At 34.0% G+C, this 23578-nt stretch overlaps 1 protein-coding gene across 1 annotated transcript; it reads left to right on the top strand.

Moving 5' to 3' along the window:
• Positions 1-13699: 13699 nt before the first annotated feature.
• Positions 13700-23578, top strand: LOC118191189 (uncharacterized). Its single transcript, XM_035361990.2, has 3 exons — positions 13700-14068; positions 16656-16876; positions 23240-23578. Exons 1-3 carry the CDS (start codon positions 13870-13872, stop codon positions 23576-23578), a joined length of 759 nt encoding a protein of 252 aa, XP_035217881.2. The 5' UTR covers positions 13700-13869.

Genomic DNA, 23578 nt, shown 5'->3' with positions numbered 1-23578 from the left:
ATATATTTATTATTGGCGAGAAGAATGCACAAGATTCATAGATTCATATAATATACTTTACTTATATTTTCAAATTTTTCAACAACATAAGAATCTGAAATCTACACTAATTATATGTATGCGATAATTAGTGTAGATTTCAGATGTATGCTACACTAATTATGTGTATTAAGTTATTCTACACTAATTATGTGTATGCGAGAAAATTTAAACACCTGATCAAAGAAATATCCACAATGGAACGCGGATCTATGCGATGAAATGCCCTCTTATGTATAAAACAAAGGACAGGCTCTTACTTGCAGCTTCTGATTTGTTTTATACACAAGAGTGCAAATTGCTCATGAGGAAGAACAAGCAGCAATATCCTTTTAAGAAATTATATTTTGTTGAGTGGTAGACGACACTTAAAAGAGCAATGATCGGATGCTCAGGCTGCGTATTTGAAGGTACAGAGTGAATTCTTTTCAATAATTTTTTCTATAGCTTCAATAAGCCAGCCTGCTATAAGCTATTTCATGATGAGGTCTCATTCATAGAGTTCATTTGAAGAAGGGTGGTTTCTTTTGCTTATATCTCGTATTCAAAATATACATTCGTCACAACTGAAATGTTCAAGATAATCTATTTCAAAACACAAATAGATAGCCACAAGGTTCTTCAGCACAGAATTCAAAAGACTGTGCAACAGAAAGAGGAAAAACCTTTACCATTGTACTGAATTCCGTATTATCGCCGTTATGTAGGATTAAAAAAGAATTTTATGAGCCATAAAATAGAGGTAAAACTCCCATCATCGGTTCAGCGGTGAAAGACCTGGTAGATCCACCTGGGCTAAAATCTTGGAAAACAGTAAGCTACACGGACATTTTTTTGAGTTTCTTTTATGCTCAAAGTGATTACGAGTCAGATCCCCTTAAAAAGTTCTCCATGAATTATTTCTTCTGTTGGGCAAATAATTCGCGAGTGCATCGCCGTAATCCAAGTTAAAGAAACAATTTGAAATTTTTAATGGAATTTTAATTTAATTTTAATTTTAATTAATTTCTGCTATGAATCTCCCATAGAGGGCTCTATACTAGACCTAAACTGAGTGCAGAATACTTATGAGTTTTAGGAGAAGTATTGAAGAAGTTGCTGATTCCTTGGATTTGGCGGAAAGTGAAGTTAAGATTTGTTTTTCATTTTATTATGTTCTGATATCTGAATTGTTTTGAAATAATTTTAATTAAGATACTTGAAAAAGGAACGTAGTGCAGTTAGGTAAACTTATTTAATTAACGAAACTGAAATTTTTTTGTTAAAGATTCCAGCAAGATCGTAACAAGTCACATAAATACTTTAAAAACTTTAAGTATTCGAGTTTAAAAACAGATAATGAATTTAATGTTAGAGATTAAATAAAAACCAAAACTCTTTAGGATGTTAATGATTTAGAAAATGAAATTATTGTGTATGTCGTGGAAAGGAAAAAAAACTGAAAAAAAGTAATCAAGGTTTTTGTGTGTTTATTAAGAATTCAGTTTGGGAGTTTATGTAAAACTAAACGCCATGTATAACGTGAATACGAGTGAGTTTTCTGTAAGAATTTCTCCACGAACATTTCCCTTTCTTTAGGCACATAGCAGTCGTCTGCTTGACCATATTCAAATACCGTATTTACTCTTTATTTGCCCATTTTTGTACTAATTTTATCGTACTCAAATCGAAAGGGTAAAATTATGTTTATAATTTAATTCTCGAAATAGGCGGTTGCAGAAAGAACATAAATGAAAGGTAATCATGGTTAAACAGCTGGGAAATCTCATAATATTATTTATTTAAAAGAAACCTAAATTCCGATAAGAATACCTAATAATATCCATGAGCAGTGCTTTATTACTATGCTTATTCGAATAAAAGTATGTATATTTTATAATATAATATATCTGTTCTGGCTCATGATACGGATGCGAACTGTTGGAATTTAAATGATAAAAGTGAAATTTTTGTAGTCATTTGTTATGTCAAAATGAAGAATAACTCCGAAGAAGAAGTTTACTTTGCGGTGACTGACACTAATGGCAGTTATCATACTAACTAGAATAGGAAAGTACTTTGGAGAATTATTTAAGGAATATACTCGTATGTTTGTCTTTTGGACAGATTCGTTAGTTGTTCTGTACTGGATTACGGGCTTCGATAAACAGCTGAACATGTTTGCTGACAGCAGAAATAGTTGAAATTCAAGCAAAATCAGATCCTAAATTTTGCAATCACTGCAGAAGAAGTGATAATTCTTCTGTTAACCATTAGATGGTGATTTGCTTTCTGTTACCTGGAAACAGAAAGCCAATTTTACTCTAAGCATTGAATGAAAGATGCGTCTTAAGAGATTACAGAAATTGAAGAGCAAAGGAATACCGTGATTAAGAACCGCACGTTTTAGTGATTGCTGTTTGAATATCATTCTTGGTTAAAGTGTTTGCGTGCCACTACTTGGTGTTTTAGATTTACTGTTGATTTTAGGAAATCTTCAAAAAAGAACAACAAAGCAAACAAAGCTAAATTTAACTCGCGCTTTAACCAAGACCATGCATAAATACAAGAAGTCTGTGTTGAAATCGAAGAACTCAGTGAAGAAAAAGGAAAAGGACATTGAATCCGGGCAATACACATTCATTCATAGACGATGAGGATATTAAAGGGACTTAGAAACGCATGGAATGTAAAATATTCAGTCACTCTTGACTGCTATAGTGCAGAAGTCATTGTACGATATTAGCATCTTAATACAGTGCAATACAAATGTTCATTCAGCAATAAAACAGAGTTAAGGGATTAATGATGCATAAGGAGCTATTCGGAAGGTCATTTGGAAGTGCGTAATATCACACAGAGCACAGAGTTGATCTGTCACATCGAGAGAATAACATACAGTTTATGGACAAGTTTGAAGCAAGTTTGGTACCTGTACATTCACTTAGATACATTACCTCGTACATTAGGTATCCCCGGCTATTAATTTACGTGCCAATTTTGAGTGAGAACACCATAGGGGTGGCATTCCCAGGGTCTCCAAGATCTTTTCTCCTACCGCTGGAGAGAATTTACGGCTCGTCGTGTATTTTGACTGCCCCGTTGCAGAACTGTATGTTTACATACATCCATACCTTCTTCGGGATCCGAAACCGCGCCCATCAGTATAGCAGTCAGCGCCACTAATTAGCACTTATAGTTTCACTGACTCAAACTGATAGATAAATTGAGGCGCTACCTTCTTCAAAACATTACAAAAATTAATTACAATTTTATTCTTCAAAACATTAAAACAAAATGTTTTTCACTGAAACATTTTTATGTTTGGTTGAATTTTTCACTATTTTTATAGCTGGAATGAATTCCGCTTTCAAGATGTGATATCCTTTTGGCATCTTTTGGCATCTAAGTGCAGAAGAACAACCTAACCAGTTGTCTTTAAATCTCTTTTCCATTTTAAGAAGACCCACCAACAGCCGAGGAATAAATATCGCTGGAAACTGATAATTGAACCAAGGTTTAGATTCCTATGACCGGTTTAATTCCAGTGGGAGTCTTCGTACTTTTCGCCACGTTTAAAGTAAAGCTGTTTCCTTTAAAACGACATTCACAACGGCATCCTTTTCGTTAGGCAGGCAGTCCTCGAGATTCTAGTGCCTTCCTGTTGCTGCGATTCCTTTGCCCTAGTCAATTAACCTAACCTAACAAGACAATAATTTACTCCCTTAGCCGAAATTCTAAATAGACCTACAGAAGTGCCTTCAATCATAGATGAAAGATAATGCGAGGATACAGACCTTATTTTGAATAATCTTGTAAAGCAGATAAAGGGAAGTGGAAATAAAAGGAAACTATTATGGGTATTGAAATTTCATAAAGAGCCGTATTTAGCAGAAAGGAAAAACAAAAGAAGTGAAAATTCTGCGACGCATAACTGAGAGGTATGTGAAGCATAAATGAAATCAGGTTATATTACTTTGTTACATCTTTGACAAGGTGCACTAGACGTATATTTGAATGATGTGTCACTATAATTTTTTTTTCCATTAAAAGGGAAATAAAAAAAAAAAAAAAAAAAGAAAGAAAATCTGAAAGCTTTAAGATTTTATATTACGCCCAAAAGGGCGTTTTTTTTAACGTGTTGTGTATTACCTTTATTTACTAAATATCATGATCTGCGCACTTAAACCACATGAAATTCAATTCAACAGCACTATCACAAAAATTTAAAAAGAGCATATTTTTAGAATTTCCGATACACAGTCTCGCTCGTTGGAGATAAAAAAATGCTTCTTTTTCCGTACAGTGTTGCCATTGCTCGCTTTGAAATCATTGAGTTTGTTAATCAAAAATTCGTTAAAGGTTTACAAAATCTGAAACAGATAATAAAACAAATTCGAAATTCAAACTTCGGGCTTCTAAATGCCCATGTTCGGTTGGCGGACTACGTTATTCAAAATTTTATGGCTTTAGGTATCGTTGTGTTTTCACAATGGGAGAAAAACATTCATGCAGATTCTTCATTATTTAGTTTCTTTGAATATAATACATAGGGATAATATATGGTGGCAACAGTTTGAAAAGTGAACTTATGCCGAAAGTGAAACGACGCAAAATGCTGTTTTGAGACTAATATTTTTTTTGGTCTCATGTCCGTCTGGGCTAAGAATGTTACCCTTTTGTTTCTTTCAACGCATAATTCAAGGAATTTCTGTTTCACGACCATGTTCTAATAAGATAGCATGATATCTGATGCCACCTTATTACTATATTCTCCTACCGCCTGACTGAGCCAATTTCGAAAACGTATTTACATTTTGTTGTCATACAAGGAAAATTATTTTCACTTGAAAATCCCAGTTGTTTTAATAAGTCCTTGACTTCTTATATGCCAAGTGTATATAATATTTCAACTACTTAACTCCTAGCAGCTTAGAAATCGGGCATTGTATTACCAACATTTTTCGTGTTAAACCTTAAAGGTATAATTTTAAGCACAATAGCGTTTTTCTCGTCTATCACGCATACTAAAATCTCATATGAGAAAACATTTTTTAGAACACAATTAAAGGAGACGTACAGTAAGAATGTACGGAAAATCCGAAGGAAAATTTTAAAGCGTTATTACATAAGAGGGAATGTTTATGTGGGATTTTGGTAGTGATTGTTTCAAAATGTTTCCTTTTAAAATTTACACAAAGTTGCTTTTACTTAGTCTTTCACATGCAAATATTTGAAAATAGTGTACTTAAAGCAAGGAAAAAGGGACTCTAATAAATGTTACCAGTAAATCAATATTGAGAAAAATAATTATGAATTACTGAGTATGCCATTTTTTCTATACAATAATTATATATATATAATAATTGAAAAGCCTGCTCTAAAGTCTCACCTCTGGCTATTTTATCATGCTTAACTTTAAATTTTCGGTTTTGTTTGCTGTAGCTAATACAGTTGTATTATTCGCTCTGTATCAGTGTTTCAAATAGTATTTATATTACTTTCTAAAATAATTGTTGGACTGGTTCCAGTTACATATTTCGTTACTTGGTCACCTATGATACATGAAAATGTTAGTGCAGAAAGTGATCCTTCTCTGCACCGCAAGAGAAACATTTTATCCACACGTTCTGCATAAATTAAGTGCAGAAAGTGGGTTTATATTTTTAAATGCAGAACGTGGGTTTATATTTTTTTCAAATTAATTAATTCTGACATGTAAAATAACTTCAAGAGCTGTTATTTGTGATTCTTTTGAATATTTCTTAGTAAAAAATAGTTTATAATTGTGGAAATCATACCGTCCAATGCTGAATGAGAATTGCCCGTTATGACGTCATCAGTATAGCTTCACCCAGCGCAGTAAGAATCATCCCAGACAGCGCTGAGACCTGGTCGAGAGTGGATGGCAGACGTGAGCAGACGGCTCACACGTCTTCAAGAGTTTATAAAAGGACTGTTGGTGCATCATTATGTTAATCCTGCATACCGTTAACTTCATCTTTATATACTTTTCTTTATATACTTTTATTTCTTTCTATTAAATAAACCATTTAAATATTACTTCGTGCTCTCATGCTGTGAATCAAGTCAAATTCTACAAAAAAATATGGCGACCAACCGTGCGGCCTCGAATTCCAAAATGTGCGAGTACTAGAACTGTGCTTTGAACTGTGAACTGAGTGAACTGTTGTCACAAGTTATTCGATTTATTGGATTACTCGTATAAAGTGTGGATTACCCAATTGACGACGATCATCTGTCGGGTGAGTACAAAACTTTCTTTCCAATATGAAGTTAGTAGAAATTCCAGAATTGGAAGCAGCTTTAAAGAACAGTAAAAGTTCTGAAATCAAAAGTTTGCATAAGCTTATTTTTAATACTGATGGAGATCGAAATAACCGGAAAAGATTACGTGAATTTTCTGGCTTTATATTTAAACCAGATTCTGAAGAATTTAATAAGAAAATAGATGCAGTGCAGAATAGTTTTACTTTGAATGAGTTAATTAAAATTTGCAATGTACTGTGCATAAATTCAGAAGGTTTAAAGACGGAAGTCGTAACCCGAATTGTCTCTTACCTATGTGATTTATCTGTATTATTTGAAAATATTTTGCATGAAGAAAATAGTGATATTGAAGATGAAACTATTAATAAAATTTCTGAAGTAATGCTTGATGATAATCAAAGAGACAATCCTGGTTTTAATGAGTCTCAAGTAAACAACAGTATGCAGCTTCCAATTCAAGATCATTTTAAACCTCATCTTAGTTTTTCTGATATTGAAAGTATTGTTAATCCTTTTTCTGGTAATACATATGAAAATGTTGATAAATGGATTGATGAATTTGAAGATGTTATAAATTCTTTAAAATTGAGTGATTTGCATAAATTAGTTTTTGCTAAAAGATCATTAAAAGGTAAAGCGAAACTATTTATTCAGAGTGAACCTAAAGTTAATGATTGGTGTAAGTTAAAAAAGCTTTTGAAATCTGAATATGGTAAAGCTTTTAATTCTGCTGAGTTGCATGAAATGTTATGTAAACGTAAATTAATGCCTAATGAATCTTTAGATGAGTATTTTTTGAAAATGAAAGAAATGTGTTCGCGAGGTAACATTGAAGATGCTTCATTAATTAAATATGTTATTGATGGTATTCCCGATTCTGTGGTTAGGAAAACTATATTATATGGTTGCGAAACAATATCTGAATTTAAACAAAGGCTTAAAATTTATGATAAAATGAGATCGGACAATGATAAGTTTAAAAATCCGAAACCGAAAGTAGACACTCAAGTTAAAGATAGAAGTAAGCTTTCGTCATCAAACCGAAATCAATCTAACGTTAATAAGGTCAAATGTTTTAATTGCCAGGAATTTGGGCATTATTCAAAGCATTGTGTAAACAAATCAAAGGGTGTAAAATGTATAAAATGTAAGAAGTTCGGGCATTATTCAACGAACTGTCCAGAGCAGACTCCCGAAACACATCAAGCAGCTTTATTACAACGAATTTGTGACAAGGATAGAATTATGAAGACTGTAGAGATAAATAATCATTTAGTTGATAGTTTAGTTGACACTGGTTCAGATGTAACGATATAAGTAACGAATAACTGAGTCATATCGAAATTCTAACGTTCGTTGCGTTATGGGAAATTTGAATATTGCTGTCTCATTGAAGAATGTTTATGATCCTTCGCGATCGTCTGGCGTCTCTGTTAATGTAAACAAAAGTCCCGAAAGCGGAAGTAGCTCGACGTTTAATTACCTTTCACATCTGGTGAATGCTATTTCTGTCAACGAGATTGATTTATCTCATATTTCAAATGCAGAACATAAAGAAAGACTGTGTAATTTAATTAATTCTTACCAGCCTCGGAAAAATAGACAATCTGACTTCAAGATGCAAATAAATTTATGCGATGATATTCCTGTCTGTCAAAATAGAAGATACATGTCTTTCGCGGAACAAAAAATTGTTGACGATCAAATTAAGGAATGGTTAAAAGAGGGCATAATAAAGCCTAGCAATTCTAATTATTCGGCGCCTATTGTTTTGTGTAACAAGCGTAATAATTCGAAACGTTTATGTATAGATTATCGGAAATTGAATAAGAAGATTATTAAAGACAAATTTCCACTGCCTTTAATTTCGGAAGTACTTGATCGCTTAGAACAGTCAAAAGTCTTCACGACACTAGATTTGAGAAATGGCTTTTTCCATGTAGACATAGACGAAAATTGCACCAAATATACCGCATTTGTAACACATAATGGTATCTACGAATTTCTTAAAGCTCCTTTTGGTTTATGTATTAGTCCAAATGTTTTTCAAAGGTACATTTATTCAGTATTTCGTGACTTGTTAAATGAAGGTGTGCTAATTATTTATATGGATGATATAGTTATACCGGCTAATAATGAAGTTGAATGTTTAGACAAATTAGAAAGAGTATTCAAAACTGCTTCGGAGTATGGATTACAAATAAATTTCAAAAAGTGCCAATTCTTAAAACGTAAAATTGAATTTTTGGGACATGTAATTGAAAACGGAACTATTCGACCATCACCTTCCAAAACTGTTGCTGTTCGAAACTTTCCACAACCGCGTAACTGTAAACAACTACAAAGCTTTTTAGGACTAACGGGATATTTTCGTAAATTCATTCCTCAGTATGCTAAAATAGCTAAACCTCTTAGTGACTTACTTGGAAAAGGTATTGGTTTTAAGTTCGATTCCGAACAACAGGAAGCTTTTTGCAGATTAAAAGAAATTCTCTCTCAGGCACCTGTTCTACACATATTTAGGCAAGGATATCCATTAGAACTTCATACTGATGCTAATAGTCAAGGCTTTGGTGCGGTATTACTCCAATTGTCTGATGATGGTAATTATCACCCAATCCAGTATATGAGTAAGAAGACTTCACCGCAGCAAGAGAAACTCTGTAGTTACGAATTAAAAGCCCTTGCAGTAATAGAAGCTCTGAAGAAATTTCGAAACTATTTGTTAGGGACTAAATTCAAAATTGTAACTGATTGTAGTGCTTTTCAGAAAACTTTAGATAAGAAAGATTTATCTCCTAAAATTGCAAGATGGGCAATGTTTATTGAAGAATTCGATTACGAAATTGTACATCGTTCAGGAAGCCAAATGAAACATGCTGATGCTTTAAGTAGAAATGCTTTAATTTTAACATCATACACATCCGATGTAACTGAGAAGATTCGGTTAGTACAACAACAGAATGAAGATGAACATGTGAAATTAATCAAGAATTTAGTTGAGAAGGGAGAAGAAAATGGATTCTTCGTGAGAAATGATATTTTGTACAAATTTGAAAATGGTAAAGATCTTCTAGTAGTGCCAGAATCCTTACAGAATGAAATCATACAGAAGGTACATAAAAAAGGTCACTTTGCTGTAGATAAAACTGTGAATGCTGTAGAGCAAGAATTCTATATTCCCAGACTGAAATGTAAAGTTGAAAAAGTAATTGCTAACTGTATAGAATGTATACTGTACAACAAGAAGCAAGGAAAATCAGAAGGATTTCTTCATCCTGTACCAAAAGAAAACGTTCCTTTGAGTACGTATCATATCGACTTTATTGGACCTCTTCCATCGACGAACAAGAGATATCAACACATTCTAACTGTTGTCGACGCTTTTACGAAATTTACTTGGTTCTATCCAGTGAAATCACCAACTACGCAAGAAGTTATTTCAAAATTGAAGCAACAACAGACTGTATTTGGAAATCCAGCCAGAATCATTTCAGATCGAGGTAGTGCCTTTGCATCGAAAGAATTTTTAGCTTATTGTACTGAAGAAGGAATAGAACATATCAAAATTACTACCGGTATTCCAAGAGGTAACGGACAAATTGAGCGAATTCATAGAATTTTGATTCCTGTTTTGTCAAAATTATCACATGAAGATTCAACGAAATGGTTTAAATATGTTTCAGATGTTCAGAGAATAATCAACAGTACAACTACGAGAAGTACAAAATATTCACCGTTTGAGCTTCTCATAGGCACGAAAATGAAGAATAAAGAAGATTTGAGAATTAGTGAGATATTGAATGAAGAATATCTAAAACAATTGATGCAAGAACGTGATGAAATGAGAGAAAATGCGAAAAACAACATTTTGAAGATACAAGAAGAGAATCGAAAACAATTCAACAAGAAACGTAAGAAACCGAAACTATACAAGATTGGCGACTTGGTAGCCATTCAGAGAACTCAATATGGGACTGGTTTGAAACTACGACCTAAGTTTCATGGACCGTATAAAATCATAGCTGTTCGATTAAATGACAGATATGAAGTCGAGAAAGTAGGATGCCATGAAGGACCAAATTTGACATCTACTGCGGCTGACCATATGAAGCCATGGTCAAATTGATTTGATGTGTGTATCAGCTCAAAACCTAAGGACCTGATACTCTTTTTTCTTTTTCTTTTTTTTTTTATTATCTTTGCAGGTACATGATAGTGATGTCTATTCAACAGACATCGAGGACGATGCCTCTTCAGGCTGGCCGAAGCTGTGGAAATCATACCGTCCAATGCTGAATGAGAATTGCCCGTTATGACGTCATCAGTATAGCTTCACCCAGCGCAGTAAGAATCATCCCAGACAGCGCTGAGACCTGGTCGAGAGTGGATGGCAGACGTGAGCAGACGGCTCACACGTCTTCAAGAGTTTATAAAAGGACTGTTGGTGCATCATTATGTTAATCCTGCATACCGTTAACTTCATCTTTATATACTTTTCTTTATGTACTTTTATTTCTTTCTATTAAATAAACCATTTAAATATTACTTCGTGCTCTCATGCTGTGAATCAAGTCAAATTCTACATAATTGTTATGGGACGATACATGCTAATCATTGGTAAACCCATTGCTTAAACATGGTTTTCTTCAGAGTATCAGTACAGTTCTTACAGTACGTACTAAGTACTAGTACAGCTCTACAGTTCTACACTATAGTACAGCTCTGAGTTACAGTACAGAACAGTTCTACAGTTGCTACTAGTACAGTTCAACAGTTACTGTAGTACAGTTCTAAAGTTACAGTACTAGTGCAGTTAGTTCATTACTGTCTTAGTACAGTCTGTTCAGTACTCTCTTAGTACAGTTCTTAAAGTTTATAATCTATCCTCTAAGTCCAAAACTGCCCCATGGACAGCAATTGCTTAACTCCTTCTGCTATATATATCTCCTTTTTGTTTTCAGCATTAGATACATATGCAACGTCTTTTAACATTGGACGTTTTCTCAGAATTCTTAAAATCGCCCCATCTATAACCGTGAATGAAACATTGCAAAATAAATCTTATGCGGACTTCAGGTTCTTGAAAGGGCATATTTAGTCTCTTTTCATTCTAAAATTACCGCTGATGAACTATGAAAAAGATGCTAAAACGACCACGTCTAAGAGCGGTCATTTCATAACGTTTCAGCGACGTCAACAAATTGCTAAGGTGCAACGGCAAATATATTGCGTCTTCGCAACGTTGTAAAGACGTCGTAAAAGTTACCACCACCACTTTGCAACCTTTAAGACCAGTTTGCAACGTCGTTACGACGTTGCCGTGTTACTTGGTATAAGTATCTATATAAAACGACTCTTCAGTATTTCTGCTTTACCAATCAAAACATGAGAATTATAGGAAGGAAACAGAAGTAGAAAGGTACTATTTAACCCTTCAAATACCATACAGCAACGCCTTATGCTGGTTAGCCGACTATTTCTTCCATCATACAAATCTCAAATAACCTCCGCCTCCTCCGGATAATTTAATATGTACAAAGCTTTTTTTTTTTTTTTTTTTTTTTTTTTTTTTTTTTTTATATCAGATGTTACAGCAATGACGAAGGTTTTAAATTCCATGAAAACCTGATGAATCTTCAAAGTCAAATTTTGTCCCTTATCTCGAAAACTATTAAGAAAGTCTCCCTTCTCATCTTTCGCTGTAGCACTGAAAGCAGTTCTGAGTTTTGTTATCAAAGTAATACCTTCGGAAACCGCACGATGTGTTAAATAATGCCCATAGCTACTTTCCTCGTGCTTAGGAATTTTTCTGTAATGTTCCGATTTAGTTATTTTGTAGAGTCATTAGGTTAATTGGAAGCAGGAAAGATGAAAAATATGGAACCGCCTTCGCTGGAAATCGATCCACGGACCTCTGAAATACCGGCTCAGTGTGCTGACCACTACACCACGACGGCACGCTAGGGAAGTGGGAGAAATACCTTATAACTTCTTGACAACCTTATCGTATTCTTCATACCTAATGGTTCACTTTTAACGCGTAGAAACTTTAAATAGTAATTTTTTAGCTTCTTTTTTGTAGCTGAGGGTTACCCTCCTTGAAAAGCAGTTGATCTTCCTATCTGCCTTTTCAACTTATCTTCATAATTTTCCTTAAAAGATTTTAGTACTTCGTATTTTAGATATATATTTAAGATCCAAAGTATGTAAATCAAAATGAACCCCGTAACTCCCCTCCTCTATTCTAAAAATAGTAACTTTTTGGACTCCGTCATTTTTATATCAATTCATCTTGCATCTTGCATGTAACACTGATGACGTAACTGGTTCGGAGCCTGGATTCACAATTTCGAGAATTAAATCCTCTCTAACCTAAACCGAAACCTCCTGTTGGTGGGACTTCTTGTTAAATAATTGTGGACTTTTTAGCTTGAGCTCTCCTGGACTCAAGATTCTACTTCACTCCGTTTGCTTGGTCGCTATTATCTACTACTAACTACGTTATTATCTAAAATGTGATACTCTATATAAAATTGTGGGGTGCATATTGCGCCCATGATCATCTGTATCCAGCAGTAAAAGTGATATTCAATTCGGCCACGTCTCTCTATAAGTCTTTCCTTCAAGTGTCATCTTTCTAACTATGTAGTAAAGTCTTCCCAGGATATAACGCAGAGAACCATTCTCAGTCTGTTGTAGCTTACTCCAAGCCGTCATATTACATATATGCTATTTTGTTTTCAAGTCCACTGTATCTTATAGTATCTTATTCAACTGTATCTTGTTTCTATAGTCTGTATTTTCCATAAATCTGCAATTCAGTACCATTCAGTATGTAACTGCATTTATTATGAAGGAATTATGAACTGTTCCGCACTGGCCCATCACAGTACAATCCAACCTATAAAGCAGACAATCATTTCCTAAATTAGAGTAGACACAAGTCGATAATCTTCCATGGTCGTATGCTTGAATCCAGAAATAGAATAATCCCGGGAACAAGAATCTATAACAAAAACATAACATTTATTAAACTTAACAATAATAACGAAGCGTAAAATAAAAGGAACAAAAGGTGTGGTGGTCCCTAGCTTTGTGCGACCCATAGTAAAGCCAATGCTGGGCTTTATAGAACAGTAGCAATACAGCCGTAACTGGCTTGGCTATTTGTAATAATCGCAAACAGCTTAACCATGCAGCCTGTAATTAGCTGCAACGAGAAATCTAAAACCGCTCCCAAGTCGCACTTCACTATAAAGTACAACTCCCAAGCGGCGCTCCACCCACAGCTCCCACCCCCATGAACGAGTCAAAGAGAATCTTGATCTATAGACGCGCGCGCTTACCCGGGACAATTCCGAGAAACGAGATTCTAGTAGCACGGCTTTAAGCGGCAGGCTTCCGAGAAATGTTTCGTATAGCTAGGAGGAACGTGTCCCGGCTACGAGCAACATTTTAGATTTTTTCCCAAAATGTTCCGGCCGGAGACGTGTTCCTCGAACGTTCAACCAATCAGACGAAAGGTCAGCTTCTGAAGGATCACGGGTAACTTTCAATATGGCGGTGGCTGTGATTGTGAAATCGTGGACTGTGGAAATAGAAGCCAATTTAATTGAAGAAGTTAAGAAAAAACCATATTTATGGGACATAAAACACCCATATTACACGAAAAAAAACCTAAAAAAAGTTGGCTATGACGAAATAGCAGAAAATATGAAAGAAAGATGGCCGGAGTATGCAAGAAACTTTCAGTACGGTAAGTCAAAAATTTATATATTTTTATATGTATATATTGCTGTTTTGTTGTAATATAACTACCTGAGTCATTTTAAAAATGTTTATGTATTCATTAAATATATAATTGTGGAAATTTCAGCGTCGATAATATTTTACGACGTTCTTGCATTTCGCATTTGTTTACCAATTGTTCGTCGCCAAAAGTTCGCCATATTTGGCGTATTTCGTGCTGATCGTGTATTATCACTGTTATATAATAGAATTTTATTTCTTAAATTTAAGTTGAATAATTTTTTTAAATCCGTTTGTATATGCGCGGCTTTTCTTCTAATTACTTATGTTTTAAATTGTTTGTATTTGCATAATCAGTGACACATTTTAAACAGCATAAAATATGCATAAAAAAAGAAAAGCATAGTTTGTAATAATGAGAATACTAATTAAATTTTTCTATGATTTTTATGTTATTAATGAAATACTTTTGGGATTATAAATACATTAAAAACTATACTTTTATTGTAAATGCTACATGTTGCAACATTGGACATTTTTGGATTTATTATTATTATGCATGATGAAAAACATTTGTATATACATTCATTAATATAAATCTTATTCAGTACATTGATACTAATAAATATATCAACAACTTCTAAAGCATCGCATCTCTTTATCTGTATGTAAATATATGACTTATTAGATGTGTATATATATGTATGTATGAATACAAAAATGAACATTGCCAAAAAGTTTATGTGCAAGTTACTTCTAATTCATATAACGATCATGTAATTGGCAGCAACTGTAGTCATCAGTTCTTTGCAAATTATTATGGATATGTAATAATCAGTTGAAAAATAAATTTTGAGCATTTGAGTACTAAGTGTACACATTTTGTTCGTGGGTGAATTCATAATTATATAATATGTATGATCTATGTAATATAAACATGACTAATGAATAATAAGAAATGTTACTTAAAACAAACAGTGCACAACTGATTATCACCTTCCTGTGTGTTTACATAATGGATTGTACTTGCCAATTATGTTCTATATTCACGGGCCTACCAGTGGCCGAAATATCGTTGAACACTGGTAGTTTTGCCTGAGGTTAGAATGCCACGAACAGGCTGGCTACATGGGCTTTTTCTTGGCTTTTCCCATTTGTTACTGGTATATGAACCAGTTTTAAAAAATCTTCTACAGAGGGATCTCTTCTGTTTGGCAGATATCCCTTGAGACTTTGCCATAATCACATAAAACAAACTCATGATGTGCACCTCCTAATTTCTAGAGTTGGTATAATTAATGTGTTTTAGGTATATTACCGAGTGTTCTATGGGACAGTAAAGAACTCAAACATGTTTGATTGCTCATGTATTCATATGCTTTATTTAATCTTAATTTTGCTAAATAGTATCTGCTGGCTGTGAGGATGTAAATATCAGCCATATAGATTTTTTTTTTTATCATAGATGGTTTTTTTTTTTTTTTGTTTGTTTGTTTCAATGGACAGAACAGTAATTATGAACCATAAAGTTAGTCAGAAAATGCTTTCACCAGGTCACAAATTTTCCAGTGAGCCATCACATTTTCATTGGAATGCAGATATCAGAAAATACACATAAGTAATGTCTGATAAATAGACTTATCCAGCACACGTTTTAAACTGGTCTTAGTGTATGCAGAATTTGGCTATTACTGATGTAATTGATTGCTATAACCAAGTGTGTTTATCTGTTACTTGAACATTATTCTTTTCATTAAATAAATAATGCATAAATTAGTAAGGAACACTGATGTAAAGAGTTTATAAGATCTTCCTCTGCTTTGGCTACATAAACTCTACTAGATCCTACTAAGAAACCTGATGACTTCTCGCACAGGCGTGAAATAATACTAGCACAGAAGAAGGGTGAAAATAACCCTTTATTATCTTCAGCTATAAAAAATAGCGTGTACTTCATGCTTTGCAATAAGACCGACAACTAGCGGTGGAACTTCAGAATCGTTATACAATAAATTCAAGTGTGAAAGTAGTGCTGGACTAGCACTTAAGACTAACTAGGTTGACTTGACAACCTACCTGGCATTATAATTATTTAAATGGCCAAAAAAGCGTAACAGCAAGGACAGAAACGTAACATGCGCTGGCTAGCAACAACACATTCTGAATAAACTCCAAGAGTCACCCGTTGCAATACTCGTTTCACTTAACTTTTTATTAGTATCCTGGTGATGAAATGCGAAAGGAAGTTGACGAGTTCAGGAAAGATAACAAAAATTTGATTAATTTGTTAATTGAACTAAGGGAAACCCTATAATTTAGAGTACTAAATTTAATTGCATAATTATATCTGAATTCTGTTTTATTTACATAATATGTACACAACGCATGAACAACCTTGATAACCATTTCTTAATTTCTTTGTATGATGTATCAAATTAAAAAAGACAAGAAAAACTGAGCATTTGTTTTACATGCAGATTGATTTCTCAGGTTAACAGTAAAAACTGAAGTCTTCCAAAGATTATCTGTTTTGAATTTTAGTTAAGAAATGTATGTATGTTTATGTATGCTTATTGCGTATCTTAAATTTATAGACTTGATGCTTGCAAAATTCAAAAATCTGAGAAGCCAGTATAGGAGGGAGCGGAAAAGAATGCTCACGTTTAAAAGTGGCAGTGGAGGACAGGGTTTCGTTCCCAAATGGGAGCATTTCCAACGCCTGTCCTTCTTGGATGATGGCATGGTGGCAGAAGACAGTTGCTCCAATTTGGACAATTCTTTCTCCTCAAATATCATATATGATGATGTAATTGAGGTAAGTGTTTAATATTGTTGCATGCATATGGGTTCATAATAAACTGAATTCACAAGTCCGATGAAAAGTGAATAAAACTTCAAAGCAAAAGATAAATTTCGAGATATCTATTAAATGAATGTGTTCATGCATTTTTAATTTTTCGACATAGCTTTTTCTTCAAATAAGTCTCGTCCTGCATTGCACGGGGATATAAAACAATTTTAATTAATTCTACTAAAATAGTTAAATGAATGCAAAAACCGTAACGGTTTAATCCTAGTATCCGGTGCACACGGGATTTGGCTACTTTTGGCGACTTTATGATGAGCAGTAAAAACTGGACATACACGATGAGTAGTAAACGGGTCATTCAAAGAATATATATCGTCGTATACATAGATCTACTCATCATATACATAGTATATACTATGGTTATAAATACCCCGTGTACTTCATTCAATCATTCAGTGTATAGTATATACATAGAACGTTGTTTGGGTCATTTTTGGTGTTGGCGATAATTTTCAAAATCGCGCCAAGGCTGCACCGTATACTAGGATTTTACCACCGTAACAATATATTATCATTGATTTCTAGCACTGGATTTTTAAATACAATTTCAAGTAAATAAAGTAATTGAAATAATTTTGGTAATTTAAATATGCTTATATGCAATGATTGTATAGGTTTAAAAGTAAAATTACAGCATTCTTGTTAATATCTAGAATTATTGTTGTATGTTGTAACCACAGTGGCAGATAGATCATGGACTACAATAATCTTGTTTTTGCACTGTGTGTTATGTAAACACACAGTTAATGTTATTCTGATAGAGATAATTTACTTTTTTGTTGTATGACACAGTTTGATGTTGATGACACAGATTTTGAGGGTGCGCAGATAAGTATGACTGCATCAAGCAGTAAGCATAAGTATGACTCCCCATTTTCATTTCTGTCTTTTCAAACGCACAAAATTCAACTCTCGCAAATTACCTGCAGTAACACTTATAACTAACTTCATAAATTCAGTAATGCCTGTGATATCTGGCGACTGTTTGGCGATCAACAGAGCATGCTTGGCGCAGGTAGTCGTTCTCCGAAAAGGGTTAATGTATTTATTAAGAGTTGCATGTTAGCCTCGGAAGAGGAAGGTAGTAGATTGTACTATGCGGTAGGAGCGACTGCTCTGAGTAACTATTATATTATGCTTTGAATTATATATTTTAATAAATGTTTGTTTTGTCTTGCTAAATGGTGCCTTATTAAACCACGAAGTCATCACAACACGCTCTCTTACGAGAAAACCAGAGAGGTTAGAAGCTTAGAGCGTTGAAAACGGAAGAGGCGTAAAGTTAAGCCTAACTAACGAAAGAAGTGTTCATTTGCAAAAGGGAGTAAAAACGTGAGAATTATTTAATCGAGAGTTTGAAAGGCTTGATTCTAAAGGAAAATAGAAGAAAATGTTCAAAAACGCATTTCGTGAAAGAAATTCTGATTACTACAGTGGAGAATAGAAAAAGAAAAGAAGAAATGGAAAGAATGCAAATGGAAGAAGAAAGAATAAGAACAGAAAGAGAACACGAAATAGAATTAGCGAAGATTCGAGCAACTCAAAATGAAGGAAGTAGAAGTTCTTTAATGCTAAACACAGAACGAGAAACCGAAATTTCCCTGGACAAGCTGATCAAAGGAGTAGAAACACTGACTATACCAGTACCGAAGAGAGCAGAAGAATGGAATATATTTTTCGATTCTATCGAAAGAGCATTTAAGCACAAGAAGGTTCCCGAAGAATACAAATCAGAAATATTATTGAAATTAATTGGAGAAAAAGCTTCAAATGTTCTTGTTTATATAAAGGAGGAAGATCTGCAAAATTACGAAAAAGTGAAAACTCTTGTTCTGAAGGAATACCAAACTACTCCTCAAACCTGTTTAGAAAACTTCAGAAGAACTAAACGTTATTCCGGCGAAACGCATATCCAGTTCGCTTCAATACTAACAGCTACATGGGACTATTACTGCAAGTCAAGAGAAGTAAAGGATTTCGAAACACTCAAGGAGTTAATTATTTCGGATAAATTATTCCAAGCATTAGATGAAGAAATAGCTGCACACGTCGCAATACGCCAAGGAAATAAATGGCTGAAGCCTCAAGAATTAGCTACAGAATGTGATATTTATTTCACGGCCAAAGGAAAATCTTTCCATGAAGTTCGAAATGGAATTAAGCGATCACCGAGATTACTGGATACAACATGTGCACAAGACAAATATATTCCGCCACCCATGAGAAAAGAATATCCAAAACACGAAAGATCTCACGCGAGAAGAAAAGAATGTTATATTTGTGGAAATTATCAACACATCGCAAGAGATTGCCCAGACAAAAGAAGAAAGAACGAAACTGCAGTAAATAAGAAGGGAAAGGATGATTCCAAAACTCAAAAAAATTCAAACAGAACATCAAAAGAAGAAGCCATCGTAGCTAAAGTAGACTCATCCCATCTACAATCCGAATTCGCAGAACGCATCGTTCAACCACTGCAAAAAGTAGATATTTTTATTAACTCTGAGAAAATCGAAGCTATCGTAGACTCTGGAACGCAGATAACGATCGTACATTCATCGCTCATTCCAAATTTAGAGGAGAGAGAAGGAGGTAAAATATTGTTAACACCTGCTTTCGGACAACCAATTGAAGCAAAAGTTTGCCGTGTACCTATTTACCATAAAGATCATGGAAGCAATATATTTAATTTTGTGGATACATTAATTGCAGTGACTGATAAGCTAAATGTGCCTTGCCTAATAACTCCAGAAATATACAAACTGTTGATTAATCCTGCGGCAGAAGAACCAAACGCAGAAAGAAATAATTACGGAAGCGAAAACGCTCGAAGTTTATTCGCCAATGCACAGTCAAACGACAGCGTCGATTCCCCTCCCCCCGCTAACGCTTATGGAGGAGAAAAACCATGGAGGTAGGAAGTAAGAAGGAGTCGCCCTAAACAAGTTTCTCCGTACCCTGCTCTGAAGCACCGGCGATCCCTACGTGGTGACCAAAACATTGGGTCATTTACCATTGAGTTCTATGGGATTTGACGCGTTCGGGTGTAAATATTTTGTAATTACGTCGCAAATATACATGTAAATGTATATATTTTCTTTTTCTACAACACTTAAGAGTCCTAAGTATGTGAAAACAACATATTTTTAAACAACATTTCATTCTGAACGGAATTAAATGCTATACTTTTCACAGGACAGTTTTCTCAGAATGGTTTAATTTGAATGAAATATTTTCACAAGTTTTCGTTAATTACATTAGAAAAAAAAATTAAGGTAATTCGGTTTTATTCGGTTAAGGTACAAAAATTAAGATCAAAGTTTATTGTATTATTAATATTAAAATTATGCATTATTTCTTTTCTATTTATAGAGCTTCTTCCTAAAATACTTTCTTAAATATGACATGATTTTTTGGCTTCTTTTAAATCGAAAAATGTAAGTCAATTTATAATTAATGCTCTATTCGGTTCATTTTAAATTAGAGAATTATTAGGAATTAAATAGTATTTGACTTTCTCCGAACATTTCTGAAAGGGAATAAAATAAGTTTTTTTTTTTTTTTTAAGTATTATTTAAAACTTGTAACTGAGTTATTATAAAATGTAAAGTGAATAATTCTTTTAATTATACTTATCAGATTTTTTTTTTTACCCTTCATTTCAACAATACATATTCCAAAACTCTTTATTACGTTCTTAAGTGCGCATCTCATAGCATTTGCTTTACAATACCTTTTAACAGATTGCTTTCCAATACGAACAATTCTTGCTTAAATAGTTTTATAACGTATTTGTCAACAGGATTTCAATTTATGTTTACAATTCAATATTAAGGTTATTATATATTTAGATAACATTTATAATCATTATAAATTAGATACATTTAATCATTGGATTTCTTCACAATACTTTCACAGTTGTTTATAAGTGAATAAATTCTTCATTTCAAATACATTTATAAATAATTTAATGAATATTTAAGTATTTTGTCAAAGGCAGATACATGCTTTTTGCAAGCACATGCATAAATACCCATACATATTTCCTATTTATCATTTCCGGCATGTGCAAATCTTTAATTTCTGTGCATTCACTATATTTTTCGTGTAAAGTAATTTACACTAATTTAGCATAGACCAGAAAGTTTTACATAAAAAATATATATGAATATAATTTGAGTGAAAATTATAAGTATTATTTTTAATACCCACGCAAAGGTCAGTTTTTCTTCAAAATTCCTCCACAATGGCATCTCTCTCTTTAGATAGATAGCCCTTGCATGCGTTACTCTATTTAATAAAAACTTAATCTGACCTATGTGCCTAATTACAAATATTTTAACATACATAATTTTATATTTACATTTAGCCATCAAGTTTCAAACTTTTCAAATCTTCTAGAAAATAAATTTTGGCAGATCTCTTTTAGCAATTTTCTTAAAATCTATATTTTTGTAGTGCAACAGCTTAGAATTTTATAAAACAAATTCATAATCAAAATCGCTGTTGTTAGTTATCGAAAAATAACCAAGATGTGATTTTTGCGTAAATGTCAGTAAACTATACAAATTGCTATTATCCATTACACTATGAATGTTTCTTTCATGCCAGAGTGTCCCTTTTTCGATTTCTATGGAACTGTCGTGTGTCGAAATACTATCAGAATCTTGTCAAGCGAGCTTCTGAATGTAAACAAACAACACCCCGTCTGGTGACCCAAGCTTCAAAGCAGTGCTTCACTTCTAGCGCGGAATGGCCCCTCCTCCCTTTCTTACCTCCATGAGAAAAACGAAGAGGAGGAAGGGGAGAAGGCGAGTGTTTATGTAAACACAGACTTATCGTCTGCTGAACGCCTTCGCGAAGAGCAAGCTAACTGTCCGTCGCTGAGAGAAGCATGGAAGCTAGCAATAGAAAAAAAAAGGAAATATTTATTTATTGATCATCTTTTACATCACCAAGAAAAAATATTAGGACAGACTGTTTTTCAGTTAGTGCTTCCGCTTAGTAGAAGAGCACAAGTGTTGGAATTAGCACATAGTTCCATTTTCGGTGCACATCTTGGAATAAGAAAAACAAAGGAGCGAATACGATATTCATTTTATTGGCATGGATTAGCACAAGATGTCGAAACCTTTTGTAAAACGTGCAAAGATTGTCAGTTGAAAAGCCCAGAAAAGCGATCTGACAAGATTCCCATCACACCGGTCAGAAGGCCAGGATTACCTTTCGAAACAGTTAATATCGACGTTATTGGGCCTATTGAACCTGCCTCTGCTGGGAAACATAAATGTGTGTTATGTCTGGTAGATCAACATTCCCGATGGCCAGAAGCCATTCCACTGAGAAGTTTGACAGCAAAAGCCACTTGCGACGCGCTTTTGGAGATTTTCATGAGAACAGGAATCCCTAATACAATAGCTAGTGACAACGGAAGTAACTTTGTTTCAAAATTAACTAAAGAATTCCAGAAAAGACTAGGTTCTCACCCTAGGTTCTCTACACCTGCTTACCTGCTTCAAATGGATTAGTAGAAAGATGGAACAAGTCCTTCAAGCAAATGTTACATCATGTCATCAGGACTGATCCTTCGAATTGGGATAAGCACATCCCATACCTGCTCTTTGCATACAGAGAAGTACCAAACTGCACCACGGGTGTTTGGCGATCAACAGAGCATGCTTGGCGCAGGTAGTCCTTCTCCGAAAAGGGTTAATGTATTTATTAAGAGTTGCATGTTAGCCTCGGAAGAGGAAGGTAGTAGATTGTACTATGCGGTAGGAGCGACGTACTGCTCTGAGTAACTATTATATTATGCTTTGAATTATATATTTTAATAAATGTTTGTTTCGTCTTGCTAAATGGTGCCTTATTAAACCCCGAAGTCATCACAATGCCTTGATCCAGAGGTTGAAGAGGACTAACTTCCTATAATCATACACATCACTTGCCGGCACCAAATTTTTTTTATGTTAACTGTGTGTTCGCCTTAAGAAAGTTTGTGTTATGGTGGTTTACTTTATTTGCATTATCATTTTCTATTTAGTTATAATACGTGTATATTCCTACACATGATTGCAACAAAATATGGTCTTTTACTTCTGATTAGAGACAGACTGTTATTACTTTTGGCTAAGGCCCTCTTAAAGCATTGCAATGATAGAGTCTAGTTAACCAAGGGCTATACATTTTGTTGTTACGCGAGATCCTGCTTCAAGGTTCAGCCTTAAATTGTTTTAGTAGTTTATTTATGTGAATGTATTGCTAGATTTTTAAAAGCAGATGGAAACTAATATTTAATATTCCTTTCAGGTGGAAGAATGTACAGAGCTGCCCTCTCCTGCCACTAGCGAAAATTTTATTTCTAGGCTGCCACTTCTAGATGTAAGTGAGCCCTCTTCTTCTCCTTCAACAAGCCAGCTGAAGCCAGTTGAAAGGAAGAAGCGCAAAAAGGGGGAGGACAGTGACATACAGGACTTCCTATCCACTGCTTCTGCTGCACTTTTAAAAGTGCAGGAAACAGAAAATAATACAGAAATTCTGTTTGGGAAGTATGTCGCTTCCTCCCTTTTAGATATTTCCGATTTGCGGAAAAGAGAAGAACTGAAAATAAAAATACAAAATTTGATTTTTGAAGAAAAATTTTCATAG

Source organism: Stegodyphus dumicola, chromosome 2 (assembly GCF_044657685.1).
Source record: "Stegodyphus dumicola isolate Sdum_Otavi_A_Nest chromosome 2, ASM4465768v1".
NCBI classification, from domain to species: Eukaryota; Metazoa; Arthropoda; class Arachnida; order Araneae; family Eresidae; genus Stegodyphus; species Stegodyphus dumicola.
The sequence above is the reverse complement of the archived record's forward strand: the minus strand, read 5'-3'. Positions and strand labels throughout refer to the sequence as shown.

What these genes read in the sequence shown, in the direction of transcription:
- LOC118191189 (XM_035361990.2), top strand. Translation starts at nt 13,870, where the DNA reads ATGGCGGTGGCTGTGATTGTGAAATCGTGGACTGTGGAAATAGAAGCC. An exon ending in TGCAAGAAACTTTCAGTACG is followed by an intron (nt 14,069 to 16,655) that starts GTAAGTCAAAAA and finishes TTAAATTTATAG; the next exon opens with ACTTGATGCTTGCAAAATTC. An exon ending in TATATGATGATGTAATTGAG is followed by an intron (nt 16,877 to 23,239) that starts GTAAGTGTTTAA and finishes TATTCCTTTCAG; the next exon opens with GTGGAAGAATGTACAGAGCT.